The following is a 17,683-nucleotide window of genomic DNA, read 5'->3' on the forward strand; positions in this document are numbered from 1 at the left end:
TACACCGTGTTTTTCATTTTACAAATCACTACTTTATTCTGTCAAAAGAGCAACTGAGCACATGAAACCATTTATAGCTGGAAGCATGAGAGTGTTTTCTGCATGATCCTTTGGATTGTAATGCATCCAAACAGCATATTAATTTTTAACACCCTAAATAAAAATGTGTTCAATCTAGAACACCTAATACCAGTTTAACCGTTCGACATGTAAAGACCCAAAAACCCGTGCCTGAAATTGAACAGGAATTTCACAATCTTTGGAAAGAGACATTTTAGGGCTCGAACCAGGTCAACACTTCAGTGACTTTTTTATTTATTTTAAAAGTAGTTGTGACTGTAAATATGAATATAGCTTTTTTTGTTGTAGTAATATTCAGTAATGAGGCAAAAATGTGTCTTTATCAGTAATGTGCTACCATACGCATCTGGCTGACATATTACCATTGTTTTCTATTTGGATAAAAAAAAAAAAATCCTTTCATGAATTTGAGAAAAGCCAGAGCCAACCGATTATCAGGTCCTTGTCAAAGTTGATCGCAGAAGAAGGAATAGTAAATGCTGTAATTCAGTCTCCTGATTAGTATGCATGCATTCCATTAAGTGGCATATACTTTATTATATGCCTATATTCCTGATTGACAAGCATGCCACTAGACATCAAGACAGTTTTTGCATGCTGCAGTACTTGGAGTGTTGTTGTTGTTTTTGATTTTTCCCCCAACTGTGGAATGCCTTCTTTTGCCACCGTAATCAGGATCAAGCCAGTTTCCTCACTCCTCTTTACTTGCCATCGCACGAAGCCTTGCTCTTGTAAGCTGTTAGGCTCAGCGCCTCGGAAGCCCGGAAGGACAGGGCGCTCATCTTAGAGCTGATGCTCGGATGCGCCCCATGGGGTCCGACGGGGGAACAACGTAGCAGTTGTTGACAGTTTTTGCGGAAGTTGCGTCCCACGAAGCCGTAAACGATAGGGTTGACGCAACTGTTCAGGTAGGCAAGGCAGATGGTAAAAGGCATGGCGGTGTCGATGATTTCCACCATGGCACAGTTCTCCACTTGCATTAGTTGGGTGAGAACTTGAAAGAAATGGAAGATCTGGTGCGGCATCCAGCACAGGAAAAAAGCCAGGACGGCGGCGGCGAGCATGCGTAGCACCTCGTCGTCGCGAGACCTAGAGCTTTTCTGGATGTGTCTGGCGCCCACCAGCGCTCGCCCGATAAGGCAGTAACATGTGATGATGATGATGAAAGGCACCAGGAAGCCCATTAGGCTCTTCATCAGGCTGATAGCAAGCAGGAGACCTTTCAACCTCATGTTTTTCTCACCAGTCGTGTGCAAGACGCCGCATAAGGTTTTGTTGGAGTTAGCAACGTGGATCACGTCCCGCGTTAGTGCCGTGGGCACGCTTAGAACGAAGGCTACCAGCCAGATCACCACACAGGTGATGCGGGCGTACACCACCGTGCGGAAGCGGCGGGACCGTACCGGATGCACGATTGCTAGGTAGCGGTCGATGCTGAGGGCCGTGAGGAAAAAGGTGCTGGTGTATAGGTTAAAGATGACCAAACCCGCACTGGTCTTGCAAAGGAATCCTCCAAATGGCCAGTGGTAGCCTGTAGCGGCGAATGTGGCCCACATGGGTAGGGTGATGAGGAAGGTGAGGTCGGATACTGCCAAGTTGAGCACGAAGATATTGGCCACTGTCTTGAGTTTCATGTAGCAGTAGATTACAGCTACCACCATGCTGTTACCCACCACTCCAATCACAAAATTGCAACTGTAGACGATGGGCACGAACGTGAAGATGAATTTATGGTTTCCAGACATGCCACATGTCAGGTTTATGGCCTTCGTTACCCCTGCCGTGACATTCTCCATTTTTCCCGACCGTTTGTCCGCGACCGGATTGTAAAAAAGGGTGAGAGGGCCTCAATCCGTCCTGTAAAGGAAACAAAAAGAAAAGAAATGTTAGACTTTTCTACTCAGTAAAAAGAATAGCCTTTTCCAGTATGAGTGCTTTTGGAGTTGTGAAAAAGGAAACTATTTTGAGTGTAAGGACGATTGCCACCTCTGGCACCAATACGCTCCATTAATGCTAAATCCACACGGAAGTGCTCACCCCTTTCACACAAGCTCATTAAAAAGCCCCACATTAAAACCATCCTTACGCTTTATGCTACCTCGCTAAAAGAGGACGCCATGAAAAAAACAGATGTCGCCGCCATTATATTCCAAGAATGCTCCTCGGGAATGTCGTTACTCAGATGCTCAACGTCCCGACTCCTCGTTTAATAGTTTCTCCGTTAATGAAGGGCGACATTCTGTCCATCTGGGTGGACCCCAAACTCCCAGAAGGATAACATTATTAATAAGAAGGCGATCCAATTTCTGTAGTAATTGGACATTAATGCTGAAGCTCGACATGGTTTAAATGTAGCGTGAGAGGCGTAATGTGACAAAAGGTCAGACAAAAATGTGATTGTCGTTGTCCGATGAAGGAAATGCTCAAAGCCTTGCTATTTTATTTAAAAAATATATATATATGTTTATTGAATAGGGATGGTATTTAAAAAGACATGCTGAATACTAAATGATTGGATACACAGTCTAGTTTACTGCATAGTGGCAAGATTCATTTCATACAATAACATAATTGGTTAAGGTTATTTTTTTTTAAGATTTGAAAACACATTAAAATATAAACCAATGGAAAACAATAGTAAATAACAGAATAATTTCTCAAAAATTAGAAAAAAGGTAAAATACCTCTAATTATTTAGGGTAAAACAAGGTTCAACTTGATCATATTCATTCAATTTCTTTATAATATTTTTTTAGGAAGATCCAACACATTTTGAAATATACTAAAATTTAGCTAAAAATGTTACCTCCTCCATCTATCTATAATAATAATAATGATATAAATGATTTAAATGTTTTTTTTCTACGTCTATTTAGATTTTGGTTCTAAAATTCCCCACCCAAAAATAACAGATGTGTGTATTTAACTAAATGTATAGTTTGGTGAACAGATGGTGTTTTTTCATGTCCAGAGAGGCAGCATCAGGGATTTTAGTTTCCATTCAGGCCTCTGTGCATTACGTGATACCAAGCTCGACTAAGCACGCCATTAAAACACGGAAGGTATACGAAGAAACTTTTCTAAATGCTCGCTTCAAAAAATTCTGTCCCAGCGTGAGAACTTCTAATCAGCTTGCACCTACACAAACAAGACAGTCGGGATTTGCTTCCCTGGAAACTTCTTTTTTACCCGGTGAGAAAATCAAACCTGCGCATAGCGGAAAATTGGCCTGAAGGCTGGCATTTGCTTCCATTTGTCCATGGAGGAAAGACCAAATATAATAAAAGGCAAACTTCCTTGTTATACCCAACGTATCTGCCTCATTAGATACCTAAAAATAAAAATTGTAACAGACCAGAAAACGGTCTGCAAGGATGTTTTTTTTCCAGACAGTTTTGCAGGAGGTTATTTTTACTTCAATCTCCTCCACCAAATCTTTTTTAAATAGTGCTACTAGTTCAAACTGTCAAATCTCACAATACTGAAGGCAGATAATGGCAAACATAGATTATCACATATATACACTAGTACACAAGGTAAAAAAAGTGACAAATAAGAGTGTAATTAAGTGTAAAGTCCCTCTAGCACTGTCATTTTGCAAAGGGCTAAAATTAAGGTTGAGTTGTAAAACCATTGAAAAAGCCTTGCCTGGATGGGGAATATTCAGATAAGTTGTTGGACAGGTTTTGCCACCAGATGGCAATGGTCTGAAACATAGCAGGAACATACTAACCAGACCATTGTATGAAGTGATAAATTACTTGTTTTTAATGTATTTTATTTAACAATCAATGAGTAACCTAAATTTTTGAAATAATTGAAAATATACATATATATTTTTTAAATGTATATTCACTTATCAACCAATAACTATCATAAATATATATAAATACATTTGACAAGAAAATATATCACTTATTTTTAGAGATAATTTACATATGTAATAATTTATATATAAATATATATAAACATGTATTCTCACCCTCTTGCCACTGTGACAGTAAAATTTCCCAAATAAAGTTATCTAATCTAATCTAAAAAAATTTTATAAATCTAAACTTTAATAACCTCCGAAAAAAGTAAACATGCATTCAAGCCACTGTTACTTATGAAATAGATCCGCTCCTTGCTGCATTCCAGCACAACAATTTTATCTTCCCACTCTTCCAAAATTTCCATCAACTTTGCGAAGGAACAGCAAAATCTATTGCCTCTTGTGCTATTGTTTTTTTTACATGTAGAAGCCCACTTGGCAGTGCCAAGGGTAACACAATGATGGGCTATCTCGCACGCTTTCCTGCACTGGTCTAGTTATCACACGTCATTGCTTATTTACTTGTACATTACGCGCCTTTCCATTGTTAATGATTAGAATAGCCCTGTTGCCGTGATCTCTCAATGTATAGCTGCACTTGGGCACGTAGACCATATATTGTGACTATAAATAGCCTACATAGTTGCAGTTTTTCTCGTTATAATGGTGATGTGAGATTCTTCTTATTTTTAACATAACTCAGTATGATAGATTGATCATTTGTTCTGGAAAGAGGTCTCTGCTCTCTTGGTTCCTTTAAAGGTAGAATCTTTGAATCTTGCACGTGTTCTTAATAAAATGTCCAATGCTTCGTTTCACTTTTGAGGCCTTTTTGAGAAAATCTCTCATTTTGTGCAGGATTCAGGAGAACTGCCTATGTAAATAACAGAGAAAATCGACACCATGTGGTAGATTTATGATTTTATGAGAATTTGGAGTGTTTTTCCATGAGCGTAAGTGCACAAACGCAAACAGCGAGGTGTGACAGAAGGGAGCTCGGCGTTCGGAAGCGCTTGATTTTTACTAGTGGCCGAGATATGCCAAAAAGGCACATTACAGGATGGCCACCATAAACCCAGGGTGACCACAAAACAGGAAAGTAAACATCTAGTATGAAGCTGCATCCTCCTCTAAGGAAGAAGTGCAAAGGTCATGCAAGGCTTATGATGAACAATCAAGTCGGGAATAGCAGGATGTTTGGGGAAGTTTTTTTTTCTTTTCAAAAACTTACTTCCATCTTATGTCGACAACCCATTTTTTTTAGCATGACCGACCAATACCTACATTCACAATAGCAGGCCTTGTGGTAATTTTTGGACCCCATCCATCTATGCATCTTAGGGTTAGGTAAACATCTACACACAACTCTTCTTTTTTGTCAGAAAAATCAACCACTCTGATAATCGGGTTGTGCACACCATTTACAAATGAAAACATGCCTGCAAAATGTACCAATCACATTCAAATTGATTTTAAATGGTGTTAGTCATCCGCCACTACTTTAAATACATCCAGATTAAGATAACATATTCTAGTAATTGTTTTGGAATGTTTGGTACTACTGTACTTGAAACTTGATTCTCTTAAAGATGTAGTGCATTCACAATACATGACTGTCAGGTTGTATTCGAGAAAAAAAACTGCATAGTTGTTTGTGAAAAACAAAAGTTTTGGTATTGCAACAATTTTAGAACGGATTTCAAACTATCACTTGTACTGTAAAACAGGACAAAATAGCCAGAAACCTACTAGAACTACAGAACTTGTTTTATATTTGAAAAGGACCTCCTCCCAGGATCATGGGAAGCTTCTGTCAAGCTAAAATCACAGCTTTCGTTTGAGTAAGTAAATAAAAAACATGCTTCCCACCAACAGAGTTATGTGAGGCTGCCTTTGGACTGAGCAGCCGCTCCCCATCCGCTAGTCTTTTACCCGCCACTCCACTCAGTAGCCGCGCACACACGTAATCCAGACTTGATGGAGTTAATGATTTATACTAGGACATCATCAAGTAGTCTTCCTTTGGCAGCTGTTTTTGGATGTGTTGCATGAGAGATGTGGAGAGGGATGTTATTGGGTTTTTCAGTTTCACTTTATGCTCCTAATTTGGACACATTTTTATCCCTAATAGTATTTTTATGGGGAATCTGGCTTTTTACTTCTTCAAATATATACTTTTTTTACTTGACTAATCATTGGATTTTATTATTTATGTAATTTTTAAAACTGATTTTTATCAAATATTTATTTACCAACATTACTTTTAGTCCATTTGTCTTACATTTTCTTAATTATAAGTAAAATATTTGATATGTTACAGTGCTTCAGTCTCCTAAAATACACTTTTTCATTAAAAGGGCAAGTAAATATAATTCAAAGCCATTTTAATGACTTTTTTTCCGGTGATCAGCTCATTATTTAATTCCTTCTGGTTCCAGATTGTGTCATTTAAAGTTAGCCGTAAATTCTTGAGCCATAAATCCAGAAGAGAGGAAACGTAAGTGAGTGCAAGCGGGACTCATCCACACAATGATGATGACAGCCTGTTAAAAGCAGCACACCCTTGGCATTTTCTTTTTAACTAAGTGCGTGTGTCACGAGCTAAATAAGGGCAGCTATTGAGCGCTTGTCATGGGTGCTGGTACCATATAATGGGAAAACAAGAAAGTCCACAAAACAATGTAATATAATCAAGTAGTTTGCCTAGTATAGTATTAGAATTTACTACAAACAATGTTGGTATCCAATCAAATATTGTTCCTCAAGACTCAAAAATAAGCTCCAAATATAGGCTTCTCTGAGCACGAATGCAATCCTTTAAATAGATTTTATATTTTTTCATCACAAACCTTTTAAAAAGAAAGTAGTATAGTAAAGTATTCCCCAAAGTGTCCAGAGTAAGGCCTGCGGGACAACTCTAGACTGATGCCCAGTTTTTATTGGCCCACAGCAAAAATGATGAAAATATTTAAGGGCTCTACACATATATTTTTAATAAATAAATACATAATGCTGAGAACGAAAAGGAATTTCATTATATAATGTCACCAAAAATGTCCTAACCTCAAACCATGGTTTCAACATGTAGTATTTGGTTTTTTTTAAGAGAAGCAAAATGTGGTGACCCCATAGCCCCATAGATTGCTTGCATTCAAATAATTCTTCCATGCCTGCCCACCCATCAAGTGTGAAAGGACCCACCCAAGTCTATCTGTGTTTGCTGTCTAATCCTAAAAAATGTTTTTGACAGCCCCTTTAAAATTTGACAAAAATTAGCCAATGTTTACTCACGAGCTCAAGCCATTTATTGCCTGTCTGGGTGTAGTGGAGCAAATATATACTGTGGATGGAGTCTTTCTTTCTCTTAGTCTAGTCAATCTTTAGTGCACCAGATGGAGAACCAAACAATGAACCAAAAAAAACCCCCATCATTTTAAGCAGTGAGAATATGACAACTTGTATTAAGACTCAATCCTTAGAACTTTGATTAAAAAAAAAAACCCAACACCATTTCACCAGGAGATGTTGCTCAAACCAACCAATCCAAAAACTTCTTTTAAAACCCAACCAAAGACAACTTTGGTCTACAGAACACTACCCTACTCAAAAGTTGATGGAAGACTATCCGAAGTAGACCCGACCAAATGATCTTAACATGCAGGTTTTTGGAATGTGAGAGGAAGCCAGAAAAGCCGAGAAAGTCTACGCCAGCACTTTGAGAACATGCAAATTGAACCCAGAGACTTGGAAATGGGAGGCAGACATAGTACCCACTAATTGGACTGTAATCTGGGTTATTTACAGTAGATTGAAAGGAGTGTTAGGAATGCCCTTCAAAACTGTCAAACACTGTCTATAGAGTTGCACATTGCTGCTACTACACATCTCTGGTCTCTTTTGGTCTTGGAATCTATATTTGAGTGAATGACTCAAGGAGCTGCTTGGCCAACGTGGAAGCCTATGTATACCTAAACCTGATGTTTGGCAGCCATCGCCTTGGAACACCTCCTGTTAAAAAGCAAGTCACTCTGCGGAAAGACAGCAGCCCTTTTAAAAGCCACATTAGCAGGGGCCCATATTGACACTCTTCTGTTTTGCTGCCCTTTAAACTCTTGAGCCTCTCACTTGGAAATTGTCTGCAAAGCGACGATTTGCCCAGGGCATCTTGGATTTTTCACCCCCAGGTTCGGATCTTTCCCATCCCTTCTGGCCCTCTAAGACCCCCTCATCAACTCCAACGTAAATTACTAAGTTGGGCAAATAAGTACAACAGGTGGAAGACAACGAATGAGTCTATATTCCGCCAATTCTTAATGTCTTGAAAGTTATTCAAAGCGAGCTGATCTTTACCTGAAGCGATGCTGTAAAAGTGGGAGCCCACCAGAGAGAGACCACCGCCGTGCGCCACCGGCTGCCTCCGATTGGACTTAACTGGCGGAGCGAGACGAGCAGGAATACCATCCGGCGCGCACGAACTCTGACTGACCGGCCCCCTCCCTCTTTCTCTCTCTCTTACACATACACACACAAAGTGATGAATGAGTTACATTGGAGCTGCTACACACACATTGTCCTGGCCCATCTCTTGAGTGCTCATACACACACACACACAGACGCACACAAATAAACACAATCTTTCACAAAAGCAGCTCTCCAGCCCTCCCTCATTACCTCCATTTCACCATGCCTGTTTTTAATCACTCACTTTCACGCTCATGAAGCCTATTTTTCTTTCTGGTTTAATCAACACTCAGTCGAAAAGCTGAAAATTGTCACTTTCAATTCACACAGGCTTCCACAAATGAGAATTATGGTCATTTGGAGTCCTGTTTTTAAGACACATCCTAGCCTTTCAGTCTGAAGTTGATGGTTCGAATCTCAGCTCTGGTTTTTTCTTGCATGAAGTTCGGATGTCCTCTCCGTCTGCCTATTTTCTCCAGATGTTTAGGCTCCCTGCCCAAATTCCAAAAACAGGTTAACAGAAGACTCAAATTTTCCATAGGTGTGAATGGTTGACTGTCTGCTCACGCCCACGCAATTGACCGGTGACCAGTCAAGTCTGACTTTGTATCTGTGTTCCAAAACACGAATGTTAGATTCATGGAAAGCACTAAGTTGTCCAGATGTGGGAATGTCAGCGGGAATGCTTGTTTGTCTGTCTGTGCCCTCCCGTTGACTGGTGACCAGTCCAGTCTGGGTTCCTCTAACATTCCCCCAAAAAACAAGGTTAACTCCTAATTTCACGTGTTTAAATTTGATTGGTAAAACTAGTGCCAGTATATCATCAAATCTTGGTTTAGTTAACCTGCAGGAATTTCCTGCCTCTTTCCATTAAGACTGTTAGTCACGAGTTGACGTATTATTATTACAAGTCGTGAAAAACTGTATTTAATTGACTCTCACTGGAAACGCATTGAATAACTAGACTATGTGGTGTCCAGTTTTCAGGTTGTAGCAGTGATATGTGATTGACAGTTTAGAGAGGCGCCTCATACCTTTGAGAGTTTGACGGCTTGATTCCTCATCGTCTTGTCGTCTCATTTTACACGGCGATTTCAGTTAAGTCATTCAAATTTAGCAGAGTGCTGAAGAACATTGTGGTTTGTCAAATTTCGAATGAACACTTATGCTCACTTAACAGTAACTTTAAGGTTATGGTTGGGTTCGCATTTGTTACAGCTAGAAAGCACACTGCTCTTTTGTGTAAAAAGCTACACATTTAATGACATTTAAAATGAAATTTGGACAACTTGAGGATTTTCTTTTTAAGAAAATGCAGCATCGACAGGTGACCTACTTTTTGGATAAATGTAAAGCCAATTTCTAACTTTTTGAACAACCAGTTTTGTTATTAGATGGGCAAAACAAGGTGAATTTTGAGGTTATTTAGAGAAACAGCCATGGAAAGAGTAAATTATAACATTTTAAGGGGAGACAAAGTCAGGTAAACCTTTGTCAATTTTTTTATTTGATTTTTTAAAACCTTTTACTGTACTCAATTTTAGCCTGCTTCAATATTGTGGAAAAACAATGAGAGCAAATTCCATTCCCTTGCTTGAAGTATCATCACCTCTCCGGGTCTACTTTTGTGCTCATCTTTCATCAATTGTCCGCCCCCCCAACCCCTCTCAAAATGTAACATGAAAGGGACAAGCATTCTGATTGTGACGGGGTCTGTCAACGGGCTGTATTAATAGCCAATGCGAAGCGACCCTCGGCGGGGCTATTACGAGGGTGGAGTCGGGCAATTTGTTTACTAAAGTCTTTCCTTTTTTTCCCCCCTCACTGACAACTCTCCTCTTTTGTCGCCGTTTGGGGCTTTGCAGTAAAACTCCACAAATGTCCGAATGTGTAAAGTATTCACCCAGCTTTTTTTTAAACCATCCATCAGTGCTAAACGGCATTCTTTTCTCCCTAAAGGTTGGGACAGGTGCTGAGAAGTGGGTCACATTCACTCTCTCTTCCATTGGCCACCCTGTCCGAAGTCGTCGCAACCTTAATGAATCATGATGGATGAGGTGTCTGTCAGCGGTCGCCGCTTGGACAAACGAGGAGAAAAAGAAAAAACAAACACGCTCCTGGGGGCGCAAATCTCAGTCCGGCTCGGTGACTTGAGGGCGCTCAGGTGTGACAGAGTCATCAGTTTACAAAGACATCGGCGGGTCAAAAGGAACAAGGTAGGACAGTTTTTGTTTTGAATTGGTGTACCTTTGGGCCCCTTCAGTCTTTATGCGCCTATCCAACCCGAAACTCAGCAACCCAGCTATTTACATTTACAGAATCTCGTATTACCTCCATTACTCCTGTTCAATTAAGAATTCCCTCGTTAGACGTGCCACACGTTCTCCGGGCTATCAAACAATGTAGATCTGACCCGCGAGAACTCTCAGGATGCCCGTTACGTATCAAGCAATGCATCTCGAAGAGCAGCTCTTTACAAAACAAATATTTCTCAGAAGAGACAGGATGTTGTTGCATTAGCAAGCACAACACACAATACTGATATTCACCCCTCTGGTACGAGCAAAAACAGATGGCCATGTTTCAAGAGTGAAAAGAAAATTGGGGAAAGATTTTATTTTTGTTGTTCCTCTTGGGTGCGCTTTAGATTGACGTTCAGTTTTCAGGTTCAGGTTTGCAAGGCGAAACGTTATCCTGTGAACGCTTTCAAACTAACGCTATTATTCAACTCAGCACGCACGGTCAGACCCTGAACACGTACACAGCTAAAAGTAGGAATTTGGAAAGAAACTTTCCAAAATGTAAACGCCAAAAGTAAAAATACTCACTGTAAGTCTGATCCTGCACATGTTGCTACTGAGTGCGCACCCTCAGTTGTGCTTTTCTCACAATACTTCAGTTTCTGTCGACAAACTAAATGAAGTCGAAATTCCTGACTTTTGTCTTGAAAAAGCCAGCAAATCCCGCAAGGCCATCAATTTCCTCCACTCCTTATCCTGTCAGAAAATTGGTCAACATCACCTCACTGTTGCTCTGAAATCATTGGCCGTGATCAAATCACCCCATTTCAGAATGTGAACACTTTCAGCTTCTACGAATATTTTTATTACAACCCTTGTAAATGAAGGGGAAGAAGGCAAGACTTAAAGCTAAAATGCCTGCCATCGCCTGAAGGTGCCACGGTTTGTCCAAGTTCTTGCTAATCAGATCCACTTTGACATGATTAGTGGCGTTCTCGCTTCCGCGGCCATCAAGCCCCGATAATGGGCAAAGGGCGACCTCATTTTCGAAATGCCAAACTGTTTCCCTCAGCCACCTGCTGAAGGAAAGACGATACCTTGCAATGCGTGACCATACAGCTAACATCTCAAGTAAATGCATCTTCCAAAAGAATCAATCTTGTTTAGGAAGGAGGTAGTACATGTTGTTCTGTAGTGTTTGTACTTGACACTGTTCCAATTGTAATGTTTTATTTTCACACCTGTTTTTCATTTGCTGCTATGAAAGTTTTGCATTACAACTTTAGTTGTACTTTGATATCCTCATACTTTGGCTTTGACTGATGTTTTATTGATGAGGGTGGCCTACACTAAACTGTTTGTACGTTTGCTATGGAGTAGACTCCTTCCAAAAATACATTCTTATGTCTGCACCTCAGATCCAGTTTGTACTTGAGACACTATGAGTCATCCACTCGTGTCATTATTAGAAGGGTGATACTATTATGGTTGCTCACCGTAGAATTAGCTTGAAGCCGTTTGTACAGTTCCATGGTCAGGTCATGATTAATGAGTGAGGCAGGTCGGGGAATATGTTTTGCAGTACATGATGCAAAAATTGTTTTTGGCTCTTTTTCTTTTCTTCTTGGCTCGCAGTTTTATTACTACATATCAAATTTAGTGAATCATTTTTTGCCTACAATAGTTACTTTTGATATGTAAAAAACAAAAACATTACACATATGCATTCTATATTACATTTACTAATGTTTTTTAATGAAACATTGCTGTAATTCTTAGCTTTCTTTAACTATTGATAATTTCACCCAAAAATGTCATTACTTTTCCATCACTGCTACCAGTCAAGTTCTAATGAATTTGAAACAAAGAATTCTAGGTGTCATCGTGTGAAGCACCTTTGTTTCACCGCACTCGCACATTTTGACACGTCCACGGATGCCATTCATACGTGGACGTGTGTGAATCTCAATGAAAGTAACTTTGACTGGAGTGCAAGTGCCGATGGGTCCCCGACTTCTCAAATGTCCAAGGTAAGAATTGCCATTCCCATGACTTTATTATTTAGAGTTTACATTGATGATTGTTATTATTGAAGTCGCTAATTTATTTATAAGTGTCTCAACATATTTAGATTTAATATATTGTTCAACTGTAAAGTTACTACAAGAAGTACTAACACTTGTTTGTTGTTGTTTTATAATTTAAGTCAAAACTGTCTGATTTGGTAATGAGATAATCAGATGGCTGTCATGTTTAATTGAGGTATTTCTATTTAGAGTTTACATTGATGATTATTATTCTTGTCGCTAATTTATTGGTAAAATTTCAATATATTTAAACTATATTTCCACTGTAAATTTACTACAATATGTACTAACACTTGACCTATTTTTGCCTCCACTTTGTTCGCAATTTGGAGTGCTGTTGAAGAAGCCTGGCATCAATCACAGTGACCAGTAAGTCCAAGTATTGGTTTATAGTTGTTGTTTTGTGCATGCACACTGCTTGTCATTATGATTGAATATGCTCTTTCTAAAATTAGTTATATAGACCAAGAATGTCTTAGTTGATTAAAATGAAAGCAAACAGTACAGATACAAAGAACCTATCAATATCATGTCATTTGTAATGTGAATTGATGCTGGAGCTTATCTCAGTCACTGGGCTGCCTGTAAGTTGTAATTATTAAATTAATATATAGTTAATGTTAATGTTATGTAGTATAATTAGCCCTGATCCAGCTCTGCTTTACTATACTCTGACCACATTGCCTACCATCCATTGGCTTTGCGTATTGTAAAAACTAATGTGCAAACTGCCCAATTGCATTCAGATTCACATATTTTATAGACAACTAACATTCAAAACATAAGGTGAATGTTTGACAGCACCAGATTCCAACCAAAAAGTTCAACAACTTCTAACTTCTTTTCCTGTGCTTTTTTCCCTTAGGCGAGTTGATGGCCTTTTGAAAGTTGGCATCAATATATGAGCTTTGTCATTTGAAGAGCCTTACTAAACGCAATGAATAAACATCGTTGATCAAATGGCTCAACCCAAAATGGAAAAATGGAATGATCGATAGGCACGACGATCTACATACCATCCAAAAGGTAGGCTTACTTCTTTTATGATATTGTCAGGAATAGACTTTGTATTTTTCAGCTTGAACTACATTATGCTAAAAGACTTCATTTTTATATATAATTCCTCACACATGTTCAGACATTCAGCTTGGTGACCCTTTCTCCCAATTTTTGTGCCAAGTTGGAAGGGGTGTTGCCTACCTACTTTCATAATGTTACAGTTTCCCTGCCAGCTTTTGAGGTATAGACTTAAAATCACGTCTTGCTGAATCTCTATAACCTTCTGGTTTGAATTATCGAAAAAGCGAATGACATTAATCAAGTTGTACCTTTTGTTTGTTCTCTTGCTGGGATTTGGTACCAAACGAGCTTTCAAACGCCACCCCTCTCCCAGAGAAATGTCTCTTTTTTCCCCCTTTAGAGATGATTTCAAAATAAGTGTTTCCTCTTGGGAAAATACCGCTTTTAGTCAGAACATGTACAGTAGATTTGTACATTAACATTTCAAACACTGAACAGCAACCTAAATTAAGCTGCCAAATGGCATGGATTTAACAATCAACTGCTCACTGTGTTCCCGTTCTTAAACTTGATGCTGATATTGGAGCGTTATCGGTGATTCAAGCTGACCTTATATAAACAAATCGCTAAGATCCAATGTCAAATAAACTCCACATCATCACAAATTAATTACTTTCACAGCGCCATTGTGATAGTTTTATGGCTTTGCAGTGCTTCTGCCTAAATTCTTAAAATGCCATTGCTGTGATTGAGGATACTGTTTCTAAATGCTTACAAAAATGTTATGCCTGGTGAGCATTCCGTGTTTTACCACTGCCACATGTTAGATGCCATACATCCCATTTTTGGGAGTTAAGTTCACGATACCCAATCTTAAATGTTTATGGTGAACCTTCTGACTAGGTGAGTAACAATGACGGTCTTGTCCACACATGACCGCAACATGTGCTCGATGCGGGAATAATGTTTTTACATACGCTGGCCCCCTTTCGAACCTCGTAAATGTCCAAATATCATAATCCTGTCTCCCATTTTCGTGTTATATAACATTAACGGCGACTGAATTCCAAACATGATTTGCATTTAATTTTCTATTCCCACATCTTTGTACTCTACTTTAACGCACAAAATACCCGACTGTAACAGAATACTTTAAATTGCTTGCTTAAAACATGAAAATCTTGTACCATTTCTGCTCATATTTTCATGACTATATTTTGCTAGCGAGCAGTCCATCAAAAATATTCAACGGGTGCTCGTTTTAAACAAACTGAAGAAAACTTAAGCTTCAACACTATCTCAGGAAAATAATCAACTCTTCATGCTAATATAAAGCAAAATGTCAATTCAAGAACTTAATATTATAAGATGTATTCAGAAATATACTTTAACTATACCTATAGGCACACATTCTTTCAACTCTGGAATATAATTACTGCAGATAGGCCCCAATGCTGTCTTTTATGTCTTTCTAACAAATATACCCATAATCTGAGTGCACCGTAGTGTATAATGACTTCTGAAGCTGTGTGGCAATACTTCTAGGTCGTATGACAACATTTAAAACCGAGTGCAAATTACACTCTTCCAAACTGTCTTGGGAAGACGTGCCTTGCACAGTCAACCCGAGCAATTTGATTAAACGTTTGGAGAAATTCAGTTAAAGTAGTACCTTAGAGAGACTACAACTGAAAGAGTAGACCACCCAGTCTGATACTGGGGGTTAATAAAGCGCAGAGGGACAATGGAGGTAAGGTGTTTTGGAGAAAAGGTCAGAAAGAGCAATGTTCGATGGTTTGGGCATCTCCAGAGGGGAGATAGGGACTGTATTGGTAGAAGGATGTTGAAGGTGGAACTGATAGGGAAGAGGGCTAAAGTTTGACCTAGGAGAGGATGCATATGTGTAGTGAGGTGAAATATATACCAAGATCAATAGTATTCATTTTTTTAAAAAAACAAATTACTTTGAAAGTTCAAATCATATTTTCATGACTTTTGAAAGACTCAATACCTTCAGTCAATATTTGATATCGGCAAATTCCCTAACCATCTGGTTACTAAGTAAGCATTGTTATTATTATTACTGTGCCTGGTTTTACTTGACAGTTGTATCACAAAAATAGAACCGTACTGTACCAGTCTCGGCTCATAGTCCTGAACAATGAACTTATTTTGTCCATGAGAAATGCGTGTTTCAAGGGCGATTCAATGGCATCCCTTAGGGGCACTCAAAGCTTTCACAATATTTGTTGGTGTTGTTACCTTGATTACCCTGACTCAACTTCTACTTCTGAGAAAGGGTGACGGAGCATCCTTCTTTTATATATAGATTTAAAAGATTAGAATTGGTATTTTCATTACCCACATCACATTTCCCCTCAAACTTTATCAATACATCTATTCATTCGTTACATGAATTGCATAATAGATCAGATTTTTATTAATGATAACAAACCATTTTAGCGAAATAAACAAATACATATTTAAAATATAGCACTAAAGTTACCCTTTGGTGATTTATGGCAAAATTGTTTTGCCCCTTGCCCAACCCCCGCTGTCAGCGTCATGGAAATGTCTGACCCCCATACGATGTAAAAAGCTGTCACCGCTGCACACTCCTCAGCGTTACAAATATGTGAAAGACAGCAAATGCTTTTTACAAACAGGAAGCCCCCCTCCCGAGATGGTTGATGCCGGGGGAGCGTGGTGGTGAGAATTGCAGTAATGGGCCTCTGAAGAGTCACACATTGTTTAGGTCTGGCCTCCCCAAGGTTAACTTTTTAAATCCACACAAAGGGAGTGATGGGAACGTCTGCCAGTTCCTCGGCACGTACGTTTCCGAAGGACCCTGTTGCATCTTTTTCAAAATAGAAAGATTTACTCTTTCCTCAACTCCAGGGGGAAATTCAAAGTTAAAAGAGTGAATTGTCATACGTCACGGCATCTGCGGCTGTTATTCCTTTCGAGCAGGAAGTCCCTGATAATCCATTTGACAGCCTTTTATGAAAGACATTTATCTTTCAAGTACGCATGACGACCATTGTAACAGCGTAAACAAACAAATGCTAATCTAATTCGATAGTTTATGGTTTGCTGGATTTGAAATAGTCCCTTATTTCGACTCATAATGTTCATTTTCACATTAATGTCAGGGTTTTTCCCTCGTAAGGTTGTTTATGTTATTGTGTTGTTTTATTGCAAACCCCTCAAGACAATACACAAAGTCTACTTGTTTCCTATGCATTTGTGTTTTATTAGAGGAAAAATATGTGCCTATTCAGAGCAGCAATGTATGCAAATCGATTTTTAGAAATTAATTAGAAGGAATATCATACAGTAATTCTGTTTTAGGAGTGTATGTCAAAAAAATCCTGTTGACTTCTAGTTATACTCATTTTTTATAGAATTGAAATGAGCCTAATTGAACAGGCCTCTGGACAAAATCGTAACTATGTAAATGAATTTGACACATTTTCTGTTGCTAGATTGTAAACAATGACTAAAAGGGAAAGACCACCCTTGTCAACCCAAATGTGGTGTTTATGTGGATCATTTTCTTTGGATTTGGTATTTGTGTCATTCTAACTGGTTGATAAAACTTCATGTAAACCTGGTTACCCTAACATATGAGTCTACACTACTTGAACAAACAAAATAAACACAAGCTTAAACAATTTATCCTCTTTTTGGAATAGTATGGTATACTCCACAGCCTCCACTTGGCAATTTCTTCAGTACCCTTCGTCTCCTTTCAGATGAAACCTTAGCATCAAGCCCTGCATAAGTACGTGTGAAAATCAAGTTATAAAGTGTCTCTGGTTTGTGTGTGTATATCCCAGAATTGTGTGGCCTCTTCCTCTCAGGCTCTGCTAGGGAGTCTCAGCTAAGTCAATAGCCCCGGGGCCCAACAGAGCATATAAACAAGCTTGTCCTCGGGGGAAGAGGGTGACTCGCGCCATGCTGGCGATGTTATGTCATGC

General features: G+C 39.0%; 1 protein-coding gene and 1 long non-coding RNA gene across 2 annotated transcripts in view; one reads left to right on the forward strand and one right to left on the reverse strand.

Annotated features, from left to right (window-relative positions):
* The window catches only part of LOC144209310 (uncharacterized), a 97,125-nt gene that overhangs the window by 15,009 nt on the left and 64,433 nt on the right, over positions 1–17,683 (forward strand). Inside the window, exons 4-5 of the long non-coding RNA XR_013329081.1 lie at positions 10,316–13,052; positions 13,549–13,709. This is a non-coding gene — a long non-coding RNA (uncharacterized LOC144209310). The remainder of the gene's footprint in view (positions 1–10,315; positions 13,053–13,548; positions 13,710–17,683) is intronic.
* Positions 319–8,365, reverse strand: agtr1b (angiotensin II receptor, type 1b). Its single transcript, XM_077735539.1, has 2 exons — positions 8,246–8,365; positions 319–1,938 (listed from the first exon to the last, which is right to left on the reverse strand). Exon 2 carries the CDS (start codon positions 1,875–1,877, stop codon positions 783–785), a length of 1,095 nt encoding a protein of 364 aa, XP_077591665.1. The 5' UTR covers positions 1,878–1,938; positions 8,246–8,365; the 3' UTR covers positions 319–782.

The sequence above is a fragment of the Stigmatopora nigra genome, chromosome 16 (genome assembly GCF_051989575.1).
Source record: "Stigmatopora nigra isolate UIUO_SnigA chromosome 16, RoL_Snig_1.1, whole genome shotgun sequence".
Taxonomy (NCBI): Eukaryota; Metazoa; Chordata; class Actinopteri; order Syngnathiformes; family Syngnathidae; genus Stigmatopora; species Stigmatopora nigra.

Excerpts from the sequence above, each read along its gene's own strand:
- agtr1b (XM_077735539.1), bottom strand. The coding sequence starts at position 1,877 with ATGGAGAATGTCACGGCAGGGGTAACGAAGGCCATAAACCTGACATGT.